Here is a 24,338-nt window from a genome sequence, read left to right as displayed (position 1 = left end):
AATTTTGGCACTTTACAACACAACCCCTGCTACTATGATATATATCAAATATGGTAAAACCAGAGGGGGTCATCTCTGGTGGTCTCCTGGTTAGCAGATATTCACCCATTAATCTTCAAGAATGACTATAGAATTATGAAGGGAACCCAAGAAACAGGAATTTATTTATAAAAAACTGTGTATTTATTTTTACATGTAGAAAAACTTTAGTCATCTTCAAAGAACTCTTTGTTTGATGCAATTTTCCACTGCTTAAAACAATTTTTGAATTTATCAATTTTGATGCCTTTTAGTGTTTCTGCCATTTTTTATTCCACTTCTTCTGCATCAGCAAATTTTTTTTCTCTTTGAGGACTTTTTTCATCTGGGAAAACAAAAAACTCACACAGGGTGAGATTAGATGAATAGGGAGTGTGAAACATGAATCATATTATTTTTGGCCAAAACTATTGAATACTCAGTGCAGTGTGGGAGGAGCATTGCCATGGTAAAAAAATCAGTCACTTCTTTGCCATAACTCAGGAAACTTCTTCTGCAAATCTTGATGCAGCTATCTCAAAACTTCAGATAAAACTTTGGCTAATCATTTGACTGAGAGAAACAAAATCCAAATGCACAAATCCCTTTCACATCAAAGAAACAGATGATCATTGTTTTCATGTTTGACTTCACTTGTTATGCTTTTTTGGGTTGTGGTAAAGCTAGATTTTCATTGACTAAATTGCTACTTTGTTTCAGGATGGTAACTGTAGCACCAAGATTTATCTCCAGTGAAAACTTTTTCTAGTCTGGGTCAGTTTCCAACTGCCCTTTCGGTGCACAAGATATGCAGCCAAGCAATTGTCTCTTTATTCAGAAATGAGCAAGTGAGGCACAAATTTTGCTTCCACTTGTTTCATACCCAAATTTTTTGATAAAATTCTCTGACATGAACTCCACGACACCCCAGTCCATTACATAATAGGAAAACATGTTGAAAAAATCTCAAAAAATTTACTGTTGCAAAATGTAGCCTTTCACGATAATTCCATCTATAAACTGATGCAGATTGGTTCATTGAACACTCACCTACCAGGGGAAGCTTGTACTAAAAGGAGCTGGCCATTCACAAGAAAATTCCAGTTTTTTTTGTTTTTAATCCTCCCCCATATATGTCAAAAATGATTTTAAGTACAATTATTTTTAATGAATATTTTTATGAAGTTAATGTTTTAAATATCAGTTAAAAAGAGGAAAATATTTCCTTCTGTAACTAATGTAAGAATGATAAATGGGAATCAAATCTATGGAATTCTATGCATATGAAACTTTCAAAATTAAATTGCATTAATTCAAGAAAATAAATTGCTCTTTAATATTCTTGTTTTATTTTAATTCTTCTAAGATAAATCTAAAAACACTTACTTGTTAGTATTTTTTGGTAAGCAAATTAAGGTAATCATTTTTCCTAAGGTATATTGTTAAATAAAGGCATTTGTATTGTCCTCGGATAGACAGTGGTAATTAAAGCATATTATGACAAGATTGTCATATTAAGTATATGTAAATTAATTTAAAATACAGTCAAACCTATTTTTATGCGCTCTTTTTATGTGCGATTTTTATTTGTGCGATTTTTTTAATGCGAATTTTTAATTTGTGCAGTTTTTTTTGTGCGAGTTTTTATTTGTGCGGTATAGTTGGCGACTAGTCTCGTGCGATTCGTCATGTCTCACGTTGACTTATTATAGCTAAATAAACTTATTATAGCATAAATGCACTTATTATAGTAATATTATTGCATGAATATGCGAAAAATGAAATAATTTACTTTTTAAGTCAACAAAACACCTGGATAAAAATATGTAAAACAGACGATAGACCAGACGATGCAGTCAAGTGCTGACATCTGTTGTCAATAAATTCTATTTCGTACGGTTTTGAGTTATTTTCTATGTGAGACTTTTTTTATGCGGTCCCTATTGACCGCATAAAAAAAAATATTTTTTTGATTGTGTTGCAAAAACTATTTTTTATAGCCCCTCGTGAAGTTTCGTGCAATTTTTTTATGCGTTTTTTTTAATGCGGTCCCTATCCCCCGCATAAAAACAGGTTTGACTCTATTTAGTAGCCATCCTGCACATAAGGCAACTTTATTATTTTTCTTATTTATTCTATTTTAACAATTTTATATGTTGCATAGACAGAAAATTAAGATTGTTAAAATTTATTAATTGTTCAGTTGAAGAATTTTACTCGTTCAGCTTTTATAATTTTATGGTTTACATAATTTATGTTAAAATTCCAAGTTATGTTATGGAATCCAGCTGTTCATTTGTTATTTAAAGTAATTATCAGGTTAGTTATATATGTTATTTTTACAATTATAAATTTCAATAAAACATAAATAATATTGTAATTGCTTATATTAAAAATTAACATTTAAATAATTATGGAGTAAATATTTTAAACATTATTAGTAGTCATTTAATGTCTTTTTAATTTTTTTTAAATTACAAAATTGCAGAATTAATCATTTTCACTTTTTGTATACATACAGTAGTTAAAGTAATATCTTGAAAATATTTGCATTAAATCATTAAAAACTATTTTTTTAGATTATCCAAGTAAATAAATAAATAATTTAATATAAACAACATTTTGTGGTGTTCATAATGAGAGGTACACGATCTCGCGAGTGAAATCGTACAAAATAAAACTTAATACAAAGTAGTTTTATTCTCTCTGAACAGGTTCTTTACATAGGATCCCAACTTTACAACTTCCAGAATTTAATATATACAGGCATTAAATGTTTGTCTTCAAAAACAGTTATCTTGCACACACGTGACAATCTGACGAAGACCGTATTCACTTACACTAACTTATACTAACTTAAAACTAAAGAAAATGGAAGAATAGAAGAAATAAAGAAAGATAAGGAAAGTAGTAGAAATACCCGGGTTTCTTAGCGATGTGTCTTTTGGTGGGAAACAACTTCGGACCTCCCTCTTTTTTTGTTTGTAGCCCTTTTCCTTGTAGACCTTTCGTCTATAATCTTTTTCTTTCGGACTGGGTCGTCTTTCCTCGATGATCTCTCTCTGCACTTTATTGTCTTAGATCACCTTTCTCCCTCTCTGGAGCACTGACTTTTTCACCTTCTACCACTTCGGGATTTCAACCCAGAATGGCACTCTTTCTGTCTGTTTTGCTTCAGGGCCTCACTCCCTCTTTCGTTCTTACTATCGAGGGAAAGATAATCCTCCCCAAGGGCAAAAGAGTTAGACAAAAGAAACAAAGAAAATCTAAGACTAATTCAATATAAAATATACAGAATACACAATATCATGGCCGACGGCCACAATTTGGTAATAAAATTATTTCAAGTTTTAATAATTCCCTAGTAAAAATGTTATTTTATTTCACCATTTTCAAATGATATCAGTTTTAAATGACAAAATGACAAGGCATGATAACACTTGATACCATTTTTGTAATGGTTTATTTCAAACAATACTAAGTGCAGTGTTAAACAGTTTTATAGAGGTCAGAAATCTTTATTGTTAAAGTATTTTTCAAAATATTAGCGAGGTTGAGGCCGAAGTTTTAAACACGAAAACGTGTACATCGGACATTCAGTGCCGCTTTCCTGTAAGCCTAGAAGTTTGACAACAGTGTTTAGAAAGTCAGTGGAATCATGCTCAACATTCCAAAGGCCATTGCCAAACTTCTAGGCTTACAGGAAAGCGGTGCCAAATGTTCGACGTACACATTTTCGCATTGAAAACTTTGACCTCAACCTCGCTATTTTCAAAAGCTTCTGAACATATCAAATGATAGTAGATGACATCAAATGATGCCAACCACAACCTATCACTTGACATTAGTTGATGTCAAAGATTCAAAAATTGAAAATGTACAGAATGTTTTAACAGATGAGAATAAGTGATATCACTTGATGTCAAGTGTTCTCAATTCAGTTGTTCATAAGTGATATCATATAATATCCTGACAACTGAAATCAAATCATATCATTTTCCAAACATAACATGACGTCAAATGTCATATCATTTGAAATCATGTACTATTAACACATAATTTCAAATGATATTTTTATTAGGGTTTCTGCTTCAGAATAAGTATTGTTTAAATCAGTGGTCCCCAACTCTATGCCCGCGGGCACCATGGCGCCTGCCAATTGTTTTACGTGTGCCCGCCACTGTGCGACCACGATAAAAATAAAAATATTTCGGTTTTCAATAAAATGCTATGTAAAAGTTTTTTCACTTTGAATGATTAACCATTCAAAAGTAGAAATGGCGTCCAACACAGATGAAAGCACAAAGCAAAATGTGACCGATCTTTTTTTCCCCTCCGCCAAATCTGCACCAATTCAATTTCCCATACCTGAAATGAAGTAAAACGGTCCGTTCTGAATACCGTAAAATCAAAGTAGGAAAACGTGTAGGGCCCGTAACTTGGAGTGACCTAGAAATTTCAGCAGTCGTTAACTAAAAAGAAAAAAAAAAAAGGTCAACAGCCATCCATGTGTCAGAAGTAATCTCCGCCACAATACCTCTCACACCATCTAGAAATATTCCTGGGTGACACCACGATATCTGCACCGGGTGTCACCCATGCTAATGTCACATTATATAAGATTTGTTTAGAAGCAACTTATTTAAATGGGGCCCCAATTTAAATTTTGTCTAGGGCCCGCTAGAGGCTTAATCCGGCGCTGTTAACTATGTCCAAATATAAATTCACCTTGAAAAAATAAATGGTGCCCATCGTCCAGCCGGTATTCTAGAATGTGCTCTTAGGTATAAAAAGGTTGGGGACCCCTGGTTTAAATATTCTATCATTAAAAATTATTGTGTTAAATTTATTTCAGCATTCGAAACAACAGGATGAAATGGATAATCGTTATTCTGCAGAATATGAAGAAAAATTGAATCCATTTTCAACATTTAGTAAAAAAGTAAAGTAGAGTAATAATTTTTATAAATATAATCAACTATTATTTTATTCATTGATTTTATTTATTTTTAGGAAAGACAAAGAAAATATATGAATCTCAGTCCATTTGAAAAGATTACTTTGACAATGGTAATTATTATTATAAAACTTGGCATAAAGATTTGAAATTATTCTTGGATATAAGAACAGTCAAAGAAATAAATGTTTTAACAACTCATTTTATAATATAGAAGAAAAAATTCTGTAAATATGATAATGAAATGAAATTGATAATTTTTTCAAACTATTTTTAAATATTTTAATTTATTCAAGTGTAAGAAAAATATCAAATATTTTGTATAGTTATAGTAAGAAAGAAGTACATACATTCTTGTATTTTACTAATTACTAGTTCTTATTACATTTTGTGTAATGTTCATTTGGGTTTATACATATCTACCTACTGTAGGTTATAAGTGTGTACTAGAATGAATAAAAGGATAAAAATTATATCACAAGTTAAGTAATACTGATCTTGAAACATGAATGAACAAAACAAAGTTTATGAATCAATTTTAATAATACAATACAAATCACAGAATTAATAACTTACAAATTAATACTAATAATGATGAAAAAATAATAAATCACAATTAACTGACAAAATACTTAATCTAAAACTAAGTGCAAACTAAGTTTTTAACAATTTGGTATCTTGCTCAAATAGTCTTTTCTTAATTCTAGAAAAAGCATGATTTTTACTGTAAATGTTAGACCCACAGGGTCTAACATTTACAGTAAAAATCCTGTGGGTCTAACAGACCTTTAAATAACTCCACAAAATTTTCAAAAGTACCAGCACACTAATATTTTTAATACAAATTTGTTGAGACAAACGTTTTTGATCCAATTAGGATCTGCTTCAGGTCATTAATGTTCGAAAGAAATAGAATGCAGGATTTTCGAATTTAAATATTTTAAAATCTGATGACCTGAAGCAGATCCTAATTGGATCGAAAACATTTGTTTCAACATATTTGTATTAAAAATATTAGTGTGCTGGTACTTTTGAAGGTTTTGTGGAGTTATTTAACTGTTATAACCACCTTTATGAAGATTCAGAAGTCTAACAGACCTACATAATTAAAACTAAATCAGAGCTGTCTTGCAAAGATAAGTTAACTCACACAAAAATAACCTTGTAGAAACAACAAAAATAATTATTTTAATAACTATTGTTGCTAACATTTTTGGTGTTTTTAACATCCTTCTTCCAATACAATAAGTAAATAGAATGCCACAATGATAGTTTGGATAAAAATATTATAGAATACAAATTCAAATTTAACATGTAAATGTTAAGATAACATAAAACAAACATATAAGTTCAAAAATATTCAAAAATACAAAGATTATCATATATATTTTATTTATATCATCTTTAAAGATGTAAATAAAATAAACAAGTATATAAAAAATTAAATTGATAAATACAAAGAAACATTAAAATTAAATAAATACAAAATATCTTTAAATAATGAATCCCCATCTGTTAAATTAAATGATATAAATACTTCGTTCCATAGCTGTCATGAGGCTTTGCATTATTTATGTAGTGAGTGTACAAAATAGGACTTCCAAGCTGCTGACAGAGAGTTAGAGTTAATGTACTTATAATTGATAGAATGTCCCTTATATGTCACTTTATAAATATGAAAGCTTCCACATTGTGAATGTGTCGGTGATTCCCTATTTTCTGGATGATTTGGGCTCAGTCCAATTCAATACTCATAGAATTTTGATTAGTGATGGGATATGCCTGTTAAGGTGGTATTTGGGTTGGATTTTCTAACATCATTCTTGTGTTCTTTTAAGCGTTGTTGGATGGATCTCAGAGTGGCCCCAATGTAGTAGAGATCATGTGCGATGTGCAAGTGTGCTGTCTGTTACAGATATGTTGTAAAAGCCTGGGACCAGTACCATGTCGGGGATCCTTATCGTTTCTTAATAACTTATAACCATAGGGTTTCTTCTGTAGGTGATGCTGCAACCAATGGTGTTGCCTATCTCTTTAAAGATGTTCTGTAGGGGAGCAGCATAGTCCATGATAGGGTGTTCAGCTTGTGAAGAATTCCTCTGTTTTTTGTTGGAATGAATCAATGAGGGTTTTAATGGTCCTATGTTTGTAACCAAATCTTGCACCAATAGAAATGATGTAATCCAATTCATTGTTTCTATCCCAAGTATCCATGCAGTGTATATGCACTCTCCTGATCAGTTCCAGAATGCCACTAGTCTATAGTTGAGAGGGTCATGGGAACTACAAGGAATGAACAGAGGATTGTAGGAAGGTTTCCTGTAAATGCTCGTGAATATGCTGCTACTCTTGAATGTTATCATAATATCCAGAAAATGCACTTCCCTATCACTTTCCTGCATCAGTTCCACTGTGAAATTATATGGGTTGTTATTCATGACATCTATAAAATTCTGGATGATGGGATGTTTTTCCAAATGATAAGAACATCATCTATTTATCTAGCAGACAATCAAATGCTGGAATCATACTTGGGCAGGACAGAAGTTGCCAGGGACCTAAGAACTATTTCACAAAGTACCCCAAAAGGGGGCTTCTTATGGGGACACCTCTGTTCTGCATGTAAGTAGTGTTTGTTAAATGAGAAGGACAACAAATAAGTTGCTAGATATGCCAGCTCCAAGATTTGATTGTGTAGCTTAGGTGCATGATGGAATTTCCATAAGGGAAAGTCCCTTGGATGATGAAAACAGGGTTCCAATTTGATCAGTGGGTATAAAGTCAGAAAATCTAAGACTGTCATGTACTCCTCATCGTACAAATCAAGACTACTTAGCTTCTCAATTACGGTTAATGGTTGTGAAATGCTGTATTCATATGCAGGTAGGTATTGAGTGACAAATTTGCAGAGGAATCACTTAATATGGATGGTTAATGATCAATATTTGTCCACCACTGGTCTCAAGCTATTTCCTAGTTTGTGCACCTTTGCAAAAGCAAATAATCTGGGTGTGGATACGGATGTAACCACAGCATTGCTCAGGTGGAGTTCTCATGCCAAAGAGGTGTTTACAAAACATTTTATTCTGGACTGTAGTTGTTCTAATAGATGTTGGGGGCCCACTGCATTCTGTGGCCATAATGTATTCAAGTAGGACCCTTGTGTATGTGGCATGTGAGAGGAGCATCAAGTCCTTAGATTTGTCCACTTGTATGATAACAGCATCATTAGCCTAGAGCCATGCTTTGCTGACATTAATCAAATCCCCTATGCAGTAGGGTTTCTCAAACAAGATCCCGGGATCCTAGTTGTTTTTTTAACCCAGGAAATTCTTCTCATCCCAGGAAATCCCGCAAATTTCTTAAAAGTTTACTTTTTTCTTTTTTTTGTGTTAAGGTTGGGGAAATTTTGCAAATAGAAAATAAAATTAACTCAAACTGTCAGAATATATTTGTATTTATTAATGCCTGCTTATTAGTTTTTTAAATTTTTGCTTGTTTTGACATCTCACAGATTGTCAATAATCAATATGTATTTGTGGCAGGACTCTGAAAATTCTTTAATTGTCAGAACCTGTAATATCTTGAATAATTGTGTCGATGCTGTCTTAATTTTAATTATGCCCAGTAGACTCAATAACTCCATTATGCCAGGTTGTGCAAATTGGGCAAGGTTAGAAATGAGTACGAAGTCTGCAAGTATGAAGTTTTTCTTCATAAACCTGATTATTAAAGACAAACGAACTGCTGAATTATTGGGCTAAGCTTGATGTTTTTATTAGAGCAGCCGAGGTGGACAAATCTAGAATACTAGAGAGCAATCTTCCAGGCTACAGGTGAAAAACACAACACCTGTTTTTTCTTAAATGCATTAAACATGATTCCACTCATATCAATTGAATTAGAAAGGGCATTTTCAGTAGCGGGACTTTTCATTATTAAAATAATAACCAAATTGAGTGATTGGAGTATTGTCTGTCTTTGGTTTTCAAAATCTTATATAAAAATTTACAATAATATTTTCCAATAACCACCACCTTATAAGTTGCTGAGGGAATTTTTAATTAAGAAAACTAACGTTTTTGATCTGTTCCATTGATCATCTTCAGGTTTAAACTGACGAACAAAAATAATTCCAAAGAATGGAACACAACATATTTAAATTCAAAAAAACCGACAACGGAGCAACTAATTAAAATTAGAATTAAAGCGCAAAAAATACACAAATGTAAACTAACAAACATATAACAATACCAAAGTTATTAGTACACGCTAACATCATTTAACAGATAATAAAATATTAAGGTTCTCCAAATACGAAACACATCGCAAATCATGAGCCATTTGTAAGTCTCTTAATTGCAAACTTCCAAGCTGACGGTAATCCCTCAGTGTCCCTGGCGTTAATGCATCTATTGTCGAGTCTACTCTTGTATATTTCTATTTTTTCCACCATCTTTGCTAAAGTTGGAGAATATATTTGTTTGACGATTTCCGCCTCTTCCCATCCAACGACGGATCCTTCGGCCTGGGCCATCTGGGCCAGTACCATTGCGTTATAACTTTTCCTTACATCATATTTGTGTTCTTTGACTCTTACACCTAGGTTTCTCGTTGTAACCCCTATATACTCCTGTTTTAGTCTTAATTGCTGGTTTTCATAAGGGATCCTATAGACTCCAGCTTTATCCTCTTTCTTAATCTCCCCTTTATCAGTTCTCAGAATTTTGTAGAGGTTCGGGGCTCGTTTTAAAATCAATGTTGATTTTTTAATGTCCGCTATCTCCTTCATAATGCCCCGTACATTTTTGTTGAATGTAAACTTAGTATATCCACTAGGTCTTTGTTTAGAGGTTCTTGTGTCACTCTTTTCAAACTTCCTCACGATACCATTAATTACATTTCTTTTGTAGCCCAAGTTCTCTGCTATTTGCATGATCCTGTCGATTTCATTAACCCTGTCTATAACGTTATTGCAATAAGTAAAAGCCCTCCTGACTAAGGTACGAAAGGCTGCCAATTTATAACGAAATGGATCATTTGACTGTGGCGGGATGTAGAGTGGGCTATGCGTGGGTTTAGTATACACTTTAGTGGATAGATGCCCTCTCTTAAAAGTGATATTGATGTCTAAGAAGTGTACCTCTACTGAACTTTTCTGCTCTAGTTTCAGACGTAGGCCGTCTTCGTTATCGTTAATTCTTTCTATAAAGGTACTGATTCCCCGATTACTTCTCCATATTATAAGGATATTGTCAACATATCTCTTGTAGTAAACTATATTGTTTCTGAAGCTGTGCAGAACTTTTTCTTCAATTTTCTTAACCACTAATTCGCATAGAAGCCCCGACATAGGGCTTCCCATAGGAACTCCCCTATTCTGTTTGTAAGTATAGCCTTCGAAGCCAAAGAAGGATTCACAGCATACCAGGTTAGCCATCTCCAAAACATCGTCCCTGTGGTGTAACAACTCTGGGTTTACTTTAAATAAGGATTCCATTAGCACTTCCAAACAGGACTCAACTTTTACGGATGGGTACATACTCTCATAATCTAATATAGTACCCACTTCCTCATCCATCAGAGTTATGTCTTGCAACTCTTTAACTACTACCGTAGGATCCTTTGCAACCAATATACTGCCTTCCAGTAGGGAGGAAAGATAACGGTGCAACCTTTTTTCTAAGAAAAACATAGGGGCTTTAATTTTTTCCACAATTGGCCTTATTAGGTTATTTTTGTGAGAATTTATTGACCTACATCATTTTATTAACAACAGTTTTTGGATTTTCTCCTTGAGATATCTTTATTTTGGTACTTTTATTTATTACAAACAATTTTTTTCAGTTATAAATTAAATCAAGAAAAGTTTAATAATAAATTTTTGGTGCGTAAGAAATAACTTAATTAATAGAAAAAAACTGAGAAAAATAGAATATTTTAATATTTTTCTATGTTATTAAAATAAATAATTAGTCTAACAATTTTTGACCAAGGTAATAAAGTAAAAATGTTCATATTTAAATAAATTTGTTCACATTATTATGAATTTAATACACTGTTTTTATTTTCAGGGGAAAATAATTTTATCAAACAGAACAGCAAGAATGATTACACTTTTCTACACTCTTTTGTTGCATTGCTTAATATTTCTGGTAATATCATCTATTAGTAAAAATTTTCTTTAGATTGTTTTAAAAAATTACTTTTTTAGTATTACATAAATTATCTAATGTAAAATTTAATTAACTTTATTAATGTAAGGCTATGTAAGTATCTGTCCAGGTTAAATCAAGCATACACCATAGAGTAGATAATTAAACTTAAGAGAGTTAAATTGAGTGTTAGTGAGCACAAAACAAACAACAATGTATAAATGAACAAATTTAATTATGTTTCAAGTATTTTCAGTTGAAACATTATAAGCTTCAAAAAAGTTTGAAAATTAAATGGAACATAGTAGTAAATGAATCAAAGGATCACTTATATAATATCAGCACAGCAATCAGAAAATAACATCAAGCTTCATTTTAAAGTAATTGAATTGAAATACAGCCGAGTCTGCATAAGTCAACACCTGGATAACTCAACACCATCGATTAAGTAGTCAGTTTTGTGGTCCCGGTCGACTCACATAGGCATTAATGTTAAAAAAACTCCGGTTTACTTGACACCATTTAACTTGTCATTACTGAATAAGTCTACATACTTTTGCTGTCCCACACTCTGATAAGTCGTCACCCCCTCCTGAAAAAATGAATTCACTCTGGACGTGTGGTGCGAACTCATTTTTTTTTCGGAGGGGGAGTCGATTTATTTATTAATAATTGATTTATTAATATATATATATACATATTAATAAAAATGCCTTAACATTTTATGTATTTTTATGTATAAAATAATAACGGATAAACAAAAAGAAAATATAGTCTACATCAACGTCACACTAGAATCCAATTTTGCATTTTCTCACGCTAGAGGCATTAAGAATCCTTGGACGTTACCTGCCAACAATTGACAATTGTGAAGATGATGTTTTCAAGGCATTCGTGATCGTTGAAAAAGAAAGTCGAGACAGTTAAGTGCTCAAAACAAACAACACTAAACAAATTTTTCAGTTTTTCATCTACAGAGTAATTGTAAATGGAGGACACAATGTATTGTAAGCCTATACTACTGTTTAACACACTACTGTATTTTCCTAATTGTAATTTTATGGTTTTTTTTCCAACTTCGCTTTAGTTGTCACATCGCATAACTCGACACATTTTCACTTTCCCTTGGGGTGTCGACTTATGTGAAGTCGACTGTATTTCCATTTATGAGCCATTTTTACCTCTAATTGTCATCTCTTTTATGAAGATTGATATAATGGCAATCACCATTCATTGAAATCACCAACACAAACATTAAATTATTTCAAGCTTTGAGGAGTCTTTTACCCTTGGATACTATTAATGAACACTTATTTAGGGGCTTAAAATTCAAATTCAAATTATGAATGTTTCAAAATTCATCAGATAACAAACTTAGGAATTCCCATCTTGAAATAAACTCAAAGTATTTGAAATTAAGATGTTTTTAAAATAAAATTTAAATTATTCAAAATTATTTTTTAATTAAAAAAAAAATAAACCCTAAATTTTAGGTACTGATTCCTTTTTAACTTTACCATAAACTTATTAATTAACTCTTGCATTGATATTGCAATTGCCAATTCTGCTATATTTAATGGTAAATTTCTAAGACCCAACAAAACTAAAGATACTATTTCATTTTACTTTTAATTATACAGTACTTTTGAAACTACAGAACTCTGCATGGCTAATAAAATGTCATCTGTTATGGTAGTACAGGCAACCAATTTCAGGTATTTTAGGTATGTAAACTCAAAGAAATTGCTGTACATATGAGTGAATTTTGGTATTTTCCTATATTATTCATTTGGATCACTCAGTCCTATCCATGACTATGCAAATGTTGCATTCAATTCCTTCTTTATTGCATCCCTGTTATGCAGTGGTGCATACAGTGGGGCACTGTATGCACCACTGCAGCTTTTTTTACAGCTTGTTTCAGAGAAAGCCTATTTGGTATTTCAGAATTGAAGGAAAACTGAAATTACCTACATTCTCATTTTCTACAACTTTGTAGTTGACATTGATGCCATTTTCTATTAAGAGCAGAGAAACCTTCTGTCTAATCAGAGACTGGTTCATCATTTAGTGCATGCTTGTATACAATGATAAAAAGTCCCAGAGTGGTTAATTGTCACATAAAGGTTTTATGAATGCAATAAATATCACATAAAGGTTTTATGAATGCAATAAATATCACATCAAGGTTTATTAATTATAACAGACATACAGTAGATCTATCTAATTCAGTTTTAACTGCATCTCCATATTCAATTAATAATCAATTCAGTTATTACAATTTCTATTAGTAATTCTATATGTATATTATACAGGTTTTATATAAATTGGCTTATACTGAATCATGTAAAAGAGATCTATCTTCAGAATGTAATGCTCGGTAAGTAAAGAAATTTATTATTAATTCCAATAATTTTTAAGTAAAATTATTTAAGTTGATTTACTAAACTGTTTGTTTATAACATTATAAATTTTTATTTATTTATCAGTGATTTTTTAACAATTAATAATGATTGTTTTTATTGTAAGATTTGAAACTTTTAAAGCAAAGAAATCATCTATAATTTGAGAAATTCACTAAGAAATAAATTATTTAAAATTAAACATTTTTTTTTTAAATTTCTTTTAATCAATAAATAACCAGTCAAATCAACAGCATGGAATATCTTATTAGCTAGTTATTTATTGATCCACCCTTATATTAATAAAAAACAAAATATATGAATGAACATAAAAATAATAATCATATGTTAAATTCCTGAAGCAATGTAATGCATTAAAAAATTTAGTTCTGTAAAAATTTTAAATTCTTATCTAGTATTTACATTTGTAGTACCAAACTCCCAATTAGCCATATACAGATTATCCATGAATAGTCAAAATATTATAATTACTGTAAAATGACAAAGTATCATAAGCAACATTCATTTTCTTTCCTCTCTCCACTGTCAATTCTAAAGGATGAAAGTGAGATGAGTTATTAGCTCTGGTGTATTATTTTGCTGTAGGCAAATTTGGTACTATAAATAGCAATTTGAAAAAACATTCTACTAATCCTAAAATTAAACTACAGTCATTTGGAAAAATTTAAGAATTATACGTAGAAATGTAAAATTTAAATTTTTACACAAAATTTTGAATAAAAGAAATCTACATTTTATGTTAATTGACTAAATATACATTTGCTGCGTAAACCAAAGCCATGGATCCAGGGCCGGATTTACCAATCCAGGGGCCCTGGGCACAAATTCGGTGGGGATCCCCCCTTTAAGAATAGGCAAATTTGATGATTAAGAAAATTTACACAAAATACTGTACTTTCAATTAGATTTCAACTAGGAAGTTGTAAATTTCATTTTAAAATAAGGTTATTGTAAACATACATATATTTTATTGTGTAAAACTAATTATTTTAATTTAACTGAAAAATACCTATGTGAAATTTTTTCCCGAAATTTTCCGATGTTTCATAGACTTTTTCTCGGGTTTGGTTTTCTCTGCCTGTTGCCCTCATGATTAGGCCACACTAAGCTGTCGCGGTAATAGAAAAGTTTTAGTTTTGTGGGGTCCCTATTTTGTGGGGGCTCTGGGCACAGGCCCCAAATGCCCTTATGTAAATCCGGCCCTGCATGGATCATAAAAGAAAACACAAAGATTTAGATTTATATTTCAGATTTCCTGATAGAAACATATATTGTTTTTACAAATTTAATAAAAATTTGGCTTATATATTTTGCAATTGAAATTTTGTCCATAATATCAATGTATAGTAATGGACAAATCATTACAGTAGAGCGTCGAAAATTGGCGTCAATTGGGGACTGGGGTTGTTCCAATTAGTCATTTGTTCCAATTTCCGACTTTGTACGAAAAAATATATTAACCTGTCCAATGTTCAAATTTTTCTCCATTGCGTATCGCTTCCTGTTGAATTTTTCTCCGTTGCGTGTCGCTTCATGTTGAATTTTCGTCGATTTTAAGCTTAACGAAAATTTTTATAATAATAATCGAGGCTATCGTATCGTTAAAAATTATTTCTTTATTTTGTACAAACAAAATAAATATATTGAAGAATATAAAAAACATGAAAATTATACTTTAGAAGTAAATTTAGTATCAAAAACGTTCGATTCAGCACGACACAGTCCGACTGAAAATCGTTCCAATTTCCGGCCATTTCAATTACCGACGTTCCAATTAACGACGCTCTACTGTATTACTATCTATATATAGTAGAATCCCCGTATATTCTCAATAACAGATCTGCTGAAAAGAAGTAAAAATACATTGATTTGGTCTCTGGACCTGGAAAAAAATTTGTGATCTGCAAATATTTTCTTCAGGTCTGTTATTGAAATCCATTCTAATGTGATTCTACCATTTAGTAATGGACTTTTCAATATAATGGACAAGTCCATAATAACATGTAATTATGATAAAACGGACTTTTATTATAACTGACCAGTTTCTTTGGTTCTGTGGTGGTCTGTTATATTGAGCTTTTACTGTACAAGAAAAATTATTTATATCACAAAAGTTCAATATGTGTGAGATGTCTCAACTTAAATTCCAAATACAATTTGGTTAGAATGATAAAATCATTTGTAGGCTTTTCGAAAAGTGTCTCCAACTATCAATAAATTAATGTTCATCTTAAATGCAGGTTATCCTGGAAGAGCTGGAAGAGACATTGTAGTATGATATCATACCAACATTTCCTAAAACAAAGAGCCTTGCTTTCATAATGCCACTAACACAATCAAACAATTCTCCAAGTCATCCAATTTATACAAGTGTTAGAGTCATTGTTAAGAAAGTATTGTTAATTTATTCTGTATATTTTATTGTAAATTTTTGTCTGCATTTTTTAATCTCTATAATGCTGTGCTGTATTGAAAATGTAATGTTTGCAGATTGTACGTGTTACTTAATACAAAGCATATATCAACAAAACTGTTCCATAAATATATTCAATATTTTTTGCACAACAAACTAAGTTATATATCAATATTTTGCATGATATCCAAGTCCACTGAAACCTCTGACACTGGATTCAATATGTGAGGCTCTGGACCACTCACTAAAATTTGCACTAAAATATTTTTGAAAAAAGATAGAAATATTTTTTTGTATTAAGAAACACAATGCAAAAAGTATAAACAATATAAGTGTCCTAGGACTGATCATCTCTGCTTAAAATCAGATAAAATGTTGAATTTTGACTTTTATCCTATGATCTGAGTTGAGATGTCATTACACTTAGCAATGGGTGAGCAATCACTTGGAAAATGAGATTGGGGAAAAGCAATCAATTGAAATGGATGATCAGAAACAGAAAACAATAAAAATCTGTGTCTCAGGGATACAAAGTTCTTTGGCAAATATCTATTAGTTCATCACAAGAAGATGTGATATTCCATGAAGATCAGTTCTTTCTCCAAGATCCTCTTTTCATATGTTCTTCTACCAAGACCTTCCCCCATATGTACTTTCTTCTGTTAAGATCTAATCCTATCAAAAGGAAAAACTTCATTATCATGATCCATCACATTTTTTGGCAGAATCCACTTTCTGATCCATTATTTGTTCATCTGAAGATCTTGAGGGTCCAGGTAGCATTGATTGCTATGCCTCTTCATTGACAAGTGCTAAAATACCATCAGCTGAAGAACCATTGACCATCTGGATCCCTAATATCCAACATGCTGGTTATCTGATGTAAATTTGAACACTGACTAGCTAGCACCTTTGCTTGGTCAGCTGAGGAAAACTCAAGCATCTCAGAAATGACACTGTATAGTGACTTTTTTCCCTAAGACTCTTTCCTACCAACATTTGGGATTGTTACAATTGTTACAGCAAAAGTGTAAGGTTTTTCTTTCTCACAATAAATACTTTTTTTGTGAAGGAGACCAGTATCAGTGTCAATGTTTCTGTCATACCCACATATGACCCTTCACCTCTCATTCATCCTGATTTCAAACACTTGGTATTGGAACCCTCACAAATGCTCAATCTTTCCATATGCAATCATCCTCAGTGTGACCAGATTTTAACATGGATGAAGCGGGACAAAATTCACGGGGAGAGTGGTTGTCTTGTTGAAAAAAATTGTTCTGGAACAACCAAATTTTGTTATCAAAGGACATAAAAATTGTATTATATATTTTTAAATTTTAACATATGTAAAATTTACAAGATAATAAATATATACACTATTATAAATCTTTAAAAATCTTTGAAATAGTCATAAAGTTTTTAAAGCAACTGTGACAAACTATATTTTAACAATTATTTTAATCCTTTTGTATTTCTTTCTAAATAATAATAATACTAACTTGTATTACTTTTCCTCTAAATTTTCCTTGAGTGTCACTTTATTATTGTAATTTTTTTATTATATAATACTGTCGTTAACCAAAATGAACCCCAGCCCCACCACTAGCAAGAGAACTTTGCAAGCCAATGTGCTTACTGTAGCTAGTCACTAACTTTCTAAGACAGGAACAGACGATAGCTCTGCGCCATGTAACATGCAATGAACAAAATGTTTGCTTGTTTGGACAGCCTGTGAACATTGCTGAAGCTGCACACCCCAAAACATTTTCTGTCGGTCTGCCACGAACACAAAGGATTTTGTCAGTGCAACATTCTTTATTTCCGATGCTTATGCACACCTTGATACTGATACGTGTGATACAAAATGATCTTTACAAATCTTAAACATAAGACATAAGTTTATGACACATAATTGACAAAAACTTAATCTTTCCAAAACTCGGGACTTTTTTAAAATGCCATGCAACACAGGACAAATTGTTAAAAATTGGGACTGTCCTGCCAAAAGTGGGATGTCTGGTCACCTTACCTCAGTGTCATTTGAAGCACCAGAAATGTACCACTTCTTGAAAGATTACTGAACAACTGTTTTTGTGATTTTCATCCAAGTACTTACCACATTACTATCAATACAATAAACTAACAAGATTGTAATAGAAAATATTGAAGAGGTCAGCTTAGCTCAAATATTTTTCTAATAAAATCACTAATGTAATAAAATTATTGACAGGGAAAATAAGATGCATAGTATTAGAGTTTGCTAATTATGACATATTACATCAAATTAAGATATACTAAATCTTGAAAAAAAAAAAAAATGCATTTTATCTTCAAGTAAATCCAATATATGTGAATATGTCAAACATAAATATAATGCAATAAGAATTTTTTAATTTGGATTTACTTATTAACTAATACTAGGTAGTCAGTTAATTAAAACTAAAAATAAAATAATAATTAAAACTGGTTTTTATTAATTTTGGTTTTGGTTTCAATGTTTTTAAAATCGTTTAAAAGTTGTTTTGAAATTTTCAAATTTTAAATCAAATTAATTTTTAAATTTACGTTATTTGCGTGCGGCAGTGATGAACTTTTGTTTTTAATACAGATATAGATTTGTGTTCTGAATTTAATATGAAAATTAAAACTATTTCATTTATTTATGAATTTTCAATAGTTTTTATACTGTGAATTTAATATTAATAAATATATTTCTATTTCAGATTTGCTGAACATATGGAAAAAGTTCATGGAGAAACCATGATATAAATGAATGATAATATTAACAAAAAATATAATTCTAATATTTAGTTTATTTTAAAAAATGATTATATCTGTGTTGAAAATTTGATAATTAATAAATCAAAAGTTAGTTTTTATCTGTGTAAATACAATAAAATTAAGAAAATTAAATATTAGAATTCTTAGAAAGTAAATAATTAATCCTCTATTAAATTATAAATTTTCAATATGTTTCAAAATTATGACTTTTTAAATGTTTGAATTCATTTTTCAAAATTTCAAATGAAAAGAGTTATCACAAGTTTCATCACAATAAATAGCATTGTAATGTTTAAAAACCTATTTGTTACTGAGTAGTCTATCATGTATACTAAACCTATGATCCTTTATATAATTATGTATTAAACTCAACTATATATAGCTATTTGAATACTTTAATAATCAAAATGAACATATTTAAACTACAAGACAACATTAATACATTTAGTATTTGAAAAAAATATAGATACTCCCAACTTATATAAACTTATATGCAAATATTTTTCATTAAAATATATTTACAAACTTATAAAAATACAGTAATTAAATTCTATCAATAGTTTACTTTAACTAAATTTATTTTATTAGGACAATGATGATAATTCTGATAGTGATACATATACGTAAAAAAAATAACAACAGTGAATTGATATATTTTTCATTTTTCTTATTTTTTTTCTAATTGTGCTCTTATCAAAGTAATTACACTGTTAATTGTCAAGTACATTATCAAAAACAAATTCTAACTCCCGTAAAACTAGACATTGCATACAAATTTATAGAATGAAGCATTTACATAAATGAGACAAACTTGCATATTAAGTGTAGATGGATTTGATAGAATGCAAAAATACATCAATGAAAACTAGTTTTATTTTTTATCAACAAACTTTTAATGCAGATATAATCATTTTTTTTTTTTCAAACATTCAAAATACAAGTTTTAGAAATTAAAATTTAATTTTTATCTATTAAAGCATTTAACTGTATTTGTTCTATAACAAGAATAGTATTGTGTAGATATTACACAATATTTTAGAAAATTAATTTCATTCTCTGACCATTAAAAATCAATTGTTTAAAGTGTTCTTTATTATAAGATATATTATGTAAAAATTACATTTCAAACTATAAAATGTGCATATATTAGAAATGTTATATTAAATCTTAAAAATAAATTTTCAAGATATAATGAAAACAAGATGATAAAAATATTTAGAAGTTTTTCAGTATAAGTGGATTATTCCAAATGTACTGCCAGAATATTTATCCGGCTATAATAATGCAGCAGTTTGTTTGGCATATATCTAACAGAATCAGATTAATTAATGTCTATGTTGTTATAACTGGATTAGAAATTCTTTGCTATTATATTGATACTTATTGTATTCAGGATGAAACATTAACAACTACAAAAGTAAAATGATTTGATTTTTGATGAATTTTAAATTAAATCTTATAATTATATTTAAAAATATTATTGCATTCCATTAAATTTACTAAGTTTGTATTTGACTATTCTATTATTTATAATATGTTTTAAATATAGACATATCTTAAAGATGCTGATAGCAAAACATCTACTATGTAATTGGTTATATTTGATTTAATTTTTTTTATATTTGTATGGAATATGAAGTATTAGCATTAGATTTAATTATATATTATTATATATCATTATAAATGCTTTTTCTGAATGAATTATTAACAGGTTTTTAAGTAATTAAAAGTATACTTTAAGAAAAATTTTAAGTTATTTAAATTGTTCATAACTGGTAAATTTAACAATATGAATGTAGATTTTATCATAAAAGAATTTGGAAGATCAAATTCTAGCAGTGTTTGAAAACAATAACATTTAAATTGCTGAGTGAGTAATCTTCAAGCAAAATAATATTTCTTGCTATATTATTTAGATCTATACTTTGGAGTATAAGAAATGCATATTTTAATTATTTTATAATCTCATCAAAATAATTTAACAGCAACAAAAACAGAAAGATGTATGATCAATTTTGTAAGTTTATTTATAATTAATAAAAGGAATAAAAAATATTAATTAAAATTGAGTGTTTTTTGACATATTACTTCTGCATTCTTTCTGACATTTTATTATTTCAATCCTATTCATAAACATTAGTTTTGTTTTATATATTGTTATGGTTAATGTTACCTTAGGTAACCAAGATGGCGGTTCGTCTCTAATTCCAGCAAGGAAACAGTGGGACGCACGTTCTAACCTAACCTAACCTAACCTATTCTAATAATTTGGTTGCTAATAATTATGGTAATTTATTAGAATAGGTTAGGTTAGAACGTGCGTCCCACTGTTTCCTTGCTGGAATTAGAGACGAGCCGCCATCTTGGCTACCTAAGGTAACATTAAGCAAAAAGGAGAATACTCTGCGGGATTTATAGCAAAAAGTTTTTCATAGATTAAATAAAAAAAGTTTTCTTCTAAAATCTATACTTCATTTATTTTTTATTCGAAATTTTCGGTAGAAATAAATTAAATAAGTTAGAATATATCTTAATGTTTTATAATAATAATAATATTAAATAAAATATTTTAGAAAACTTTTTGTACTGAAAAGTTTGAGCACGTTTTCTGAGAAATCAAACATTAAAATAAAATGTACATTTTAATCAGTATTTACAAGCAAAAATTACATCAATTCTTTACATTTGTGAAAGTATTAGTTGCATTAAAATTTCCCGTGTTTACGAATTTAACAAAATTACACAAAATTAACAATCATCGAATTTATAAGGAAAGAATGTTATGGTGTAATCGTCTATTGCCAATTATATATTAGCAAATTCACTATTAAAGATCATAGAAATAATTAGAGAATTATTTAGCACTAATGTTTTCGTCAAAAATTTATCAAATTTTAAAATGTTTTTTTCGTGTGTGGAAAACACGAAAAACTGTTCCAGATGTCCAGATTATTTAAAAGGAAACTGTTCCAGTTTCCTTTTAAATAATTATAAATTTCATCATCCATCAAACTATTTTCTTATATTGAATTCTGAAACAAGGACCAGTTTCAGTAGTCCTTGTTACCATCTCTGGATGTCAGTTCAGAAATAATTACACTTTTGCTTAGTAACTTCGAAACATCTATTTAATCATTATTCAATCATAAAATACCTTTAGCCAGCCATCTTGGGCTTATTATCTTTAAAATGACGAGGAAGGCCACCTCATACATATTTACAAAATCCTTAATTGATAGTAAACAGATGATTAAAAAGTGCGTTACTACATACATTAAATAACAACAGGTAAAAATTAGAAGAAAAACTTAATGATTGCGAGGTCGCCGATTTAACCCAAAAATTGCCAAAATTTACGCTAGGACGACAAGCGGGTCGGAAGATCATATGTGAGTGCGCTTTGGACACCGAGTCAGGATTAGCATTTACGTGAGAACCTGTTTAATTGAATAAAGACATGCTTACAAAATTTCTATCTATTTTCTCCCATAAAAGATTCAGTTCTTATAAAGATCGGTCTAAAGAGGGAATCCGGAGATTGTCCGAATTTCGCTGATTTGTCTTAAGAGTCGATGGTCACGGGGCTCTATTTGTCCGATTAAATATCGGATCAGGTGAAAACTTAGGGTCGGCTGAGGTTAATCCATCAGTCAGGGCCGCTCGGGAAACACGACACAGGAAACTTAAAATTTTAATACGACTGGAGTGTAACTCCTGAGAGTAAGCTGACCGGCCAGGGAGGACGGATCCGAGAAGTGAACTTTTAGTCTATAAGTTTAAATTTTCGGGAACGGAACTTGGATTTTGGGGAAGAACTTTGTGTCCTTGAGACACGAATTTTTAAAGGTTCTCTCTCTGATCCCGCAATCCGATTGATCGACGATATTCCTCATCACTTTCCGATTGGTCAATCCTTGTCTCCAGGTGACAATCCTAGACTTTTCGGCTCGCGGGAGAGGTCGACGTTCAACCTGATGCCAATCGAATATACAGTAGGTATACAACGAGTTACGTCGTTCTCGATTATACGTCTTTGTCAAAAAAGTATATGGAAAAATAAAAATCAAGTTTAAGTCATTTTATTCGACTTTACATCCGTCCGCCACAAATATTGAGTCGTAATATCACTAGAAAAGCGTTAAAAGCACATAAAATCATATTAAAATATGTACATTTACAGTAAATGTTAATACAATCATCATAAATTCTAGAGAACAAAACACGAAAACATCTGTGTTTCCGTGTTGTCGTCTTACTTAGCGGTCTTTAAGTGCTCATTATTGGCGTTTTCCACCGTAGTTTCGACTTATGTCGTAAATACACAAGTAAATTCGACTTACGTCGCCTGCGAACTTACGTCTCCTTATGTCTCGTCGTCGACTTACGTCTCCTGGAACCAATTACCGACGTAAGGCGAGGTATACCTGTAGTATTTATTGAACTTTGAAACTCTTTCTCGTAATATCATTTATATACTAAATGACCATAAGCCTGCATTTTGTGTTTAAGACATAATGTTCTACATAGAAACAGACATATGAATAGAAAATAACTAAGGTACCTAAACTAAAAAACCTAAGGTAACATTAACCTAGTTTTTTATTTTATGAAAATAAATCTTAAGGAATTATATATCTGAGTCATCTTTATTACGTTAGTGTGTTTTTATCTGATAATCTTACTCTCATCATAAATCGTTTCAATATTGTTTTCAGAAATTATAAGCAAAGTTTGACTCATTTTAATGCAATCTGTAAATTAGGAAGAAACTTTTATCGAAAATGATGCAGCAAAAATGCTACTTTGAATTATTAAAAACAGTTGTTACAGTTTCTCGTAAATATCAATTATGTAACATGTGCCTAGAGGCGTACGTCAGGGCACCGGTTACATAATTGGGATTATAGAGAAGGCATATACTCTCCGAGAACTATATGACACAAAACGCTGTGAATTGTTCCAGTAGATAGCATAAAATTTAGCTTTCTGTTGACAATTTTCGCTAATTGAAATTGAAAAACCTACTGTTTTATTCATAATCGCCTTCTTGCACTGTAAATGTATGCTATGATACGCCATTGTATATGCATACCTACTGGAAATACGGTAGGTAAGAGCATATTGTGAGGTTGCCGAATTCGTGATATCCAAATGTCAGGACTTACCGTATGTGGGGTGAAGGAAAGTGAGGCAAATAGCTGCAGTGACAAACAAACCCGTTTATTTACACTAAGTCTTATAATCTAGTGTGTCCTGCGTGTCTTGTCTTCTGGTGGCTCTCGATGGTTCGATTGTTGGCCCCGGGGCAGACAGTTGATGCTCGACCGTGGGAGGTTGTGACGAATGGTGAAAGCCCGAAGTTCAGTCGGATGGTGTCCACTCGTAGAGGCAGGGAAAAGTCTGGACAGTGGATTATAGTTGTCAGCTGGGAAAAGTCTGAACAGTAGTCGACACGGACAGAAGCCGGGAGAAGTCTTCACAAGGCAGAGACAAGTCTGCTTTGCCCTTGAGATCCAGGTTTTTATAAGATTCCTCTTCCTTGGATCTCCAGCTCCCGATTGGTCGGTTTCCTGTATCTAGGCAGATGA

The 24,338-nt window shown here is 30.8% G+C and overlaps 1 protein-coding gene across 2 annotated transcripts in view; it reads left to right on the top strand.

The window, feature by feature from the left end:
- LOC136985016 (homeobox protein cut-like 1) overlaps window positions 1-18,939 on the top strand; it is a 223,805-nt gene extending 204,866 nt beyond the window's left edge. The window contains exons 23-27 of one of the 2 annotated variants that reach the window (XM_067282196.1): window positions 4,874-4,960; window positions 5,032-5,088; window positions 11,050-11,130; window positions 13,446-13,510; window positions 18,693-18,939. In XM_067282196.1, coding sequence (XP_067138297.1) covers window positions 4,874-4,960; window positions 5,032-5,088; window positions 11,050-11,130; window positions 13,446-13,510; window positions 18,693-18,738 — 336 coding nt within the window. In that variant the 3' untranslated portion in view covers window positions 18,739-18,939. Of the gene's footprint in view, window positions 1-4,873; window positions 4,966-5,031; window positions 5,089-11,049; window positions 11,131-13,445; window positions 13,511-18,692 lie in introns of both variants that reach the window. The other variant, XM_067282194.1, reaches the window with a different exon arrangement.
- The last annotated feature ends 5,399 nt before the right edge of the window (window positions 18,940-24,338 follow it).

This window comes from Centruroides vittatus, unplaced genomic scaffold, assembly GCF_030686945.1.
Source record: "Centruroides vittatus isolate TY-2023 unplaced genomic scaffold, ASM3068694v2 contig_943, whole genome shotgun sequence".
In the NCBI taxonomy this organism is placed as follows: Eukaryota; Metazoa; Arthropoda; class Arachnida; order Scorpiones; family Buthidae; genus Centruroides; species Centruroides vittatus.
This window is presented reverse-complemented; position numbering and strand designations above follow the sequence as displayed.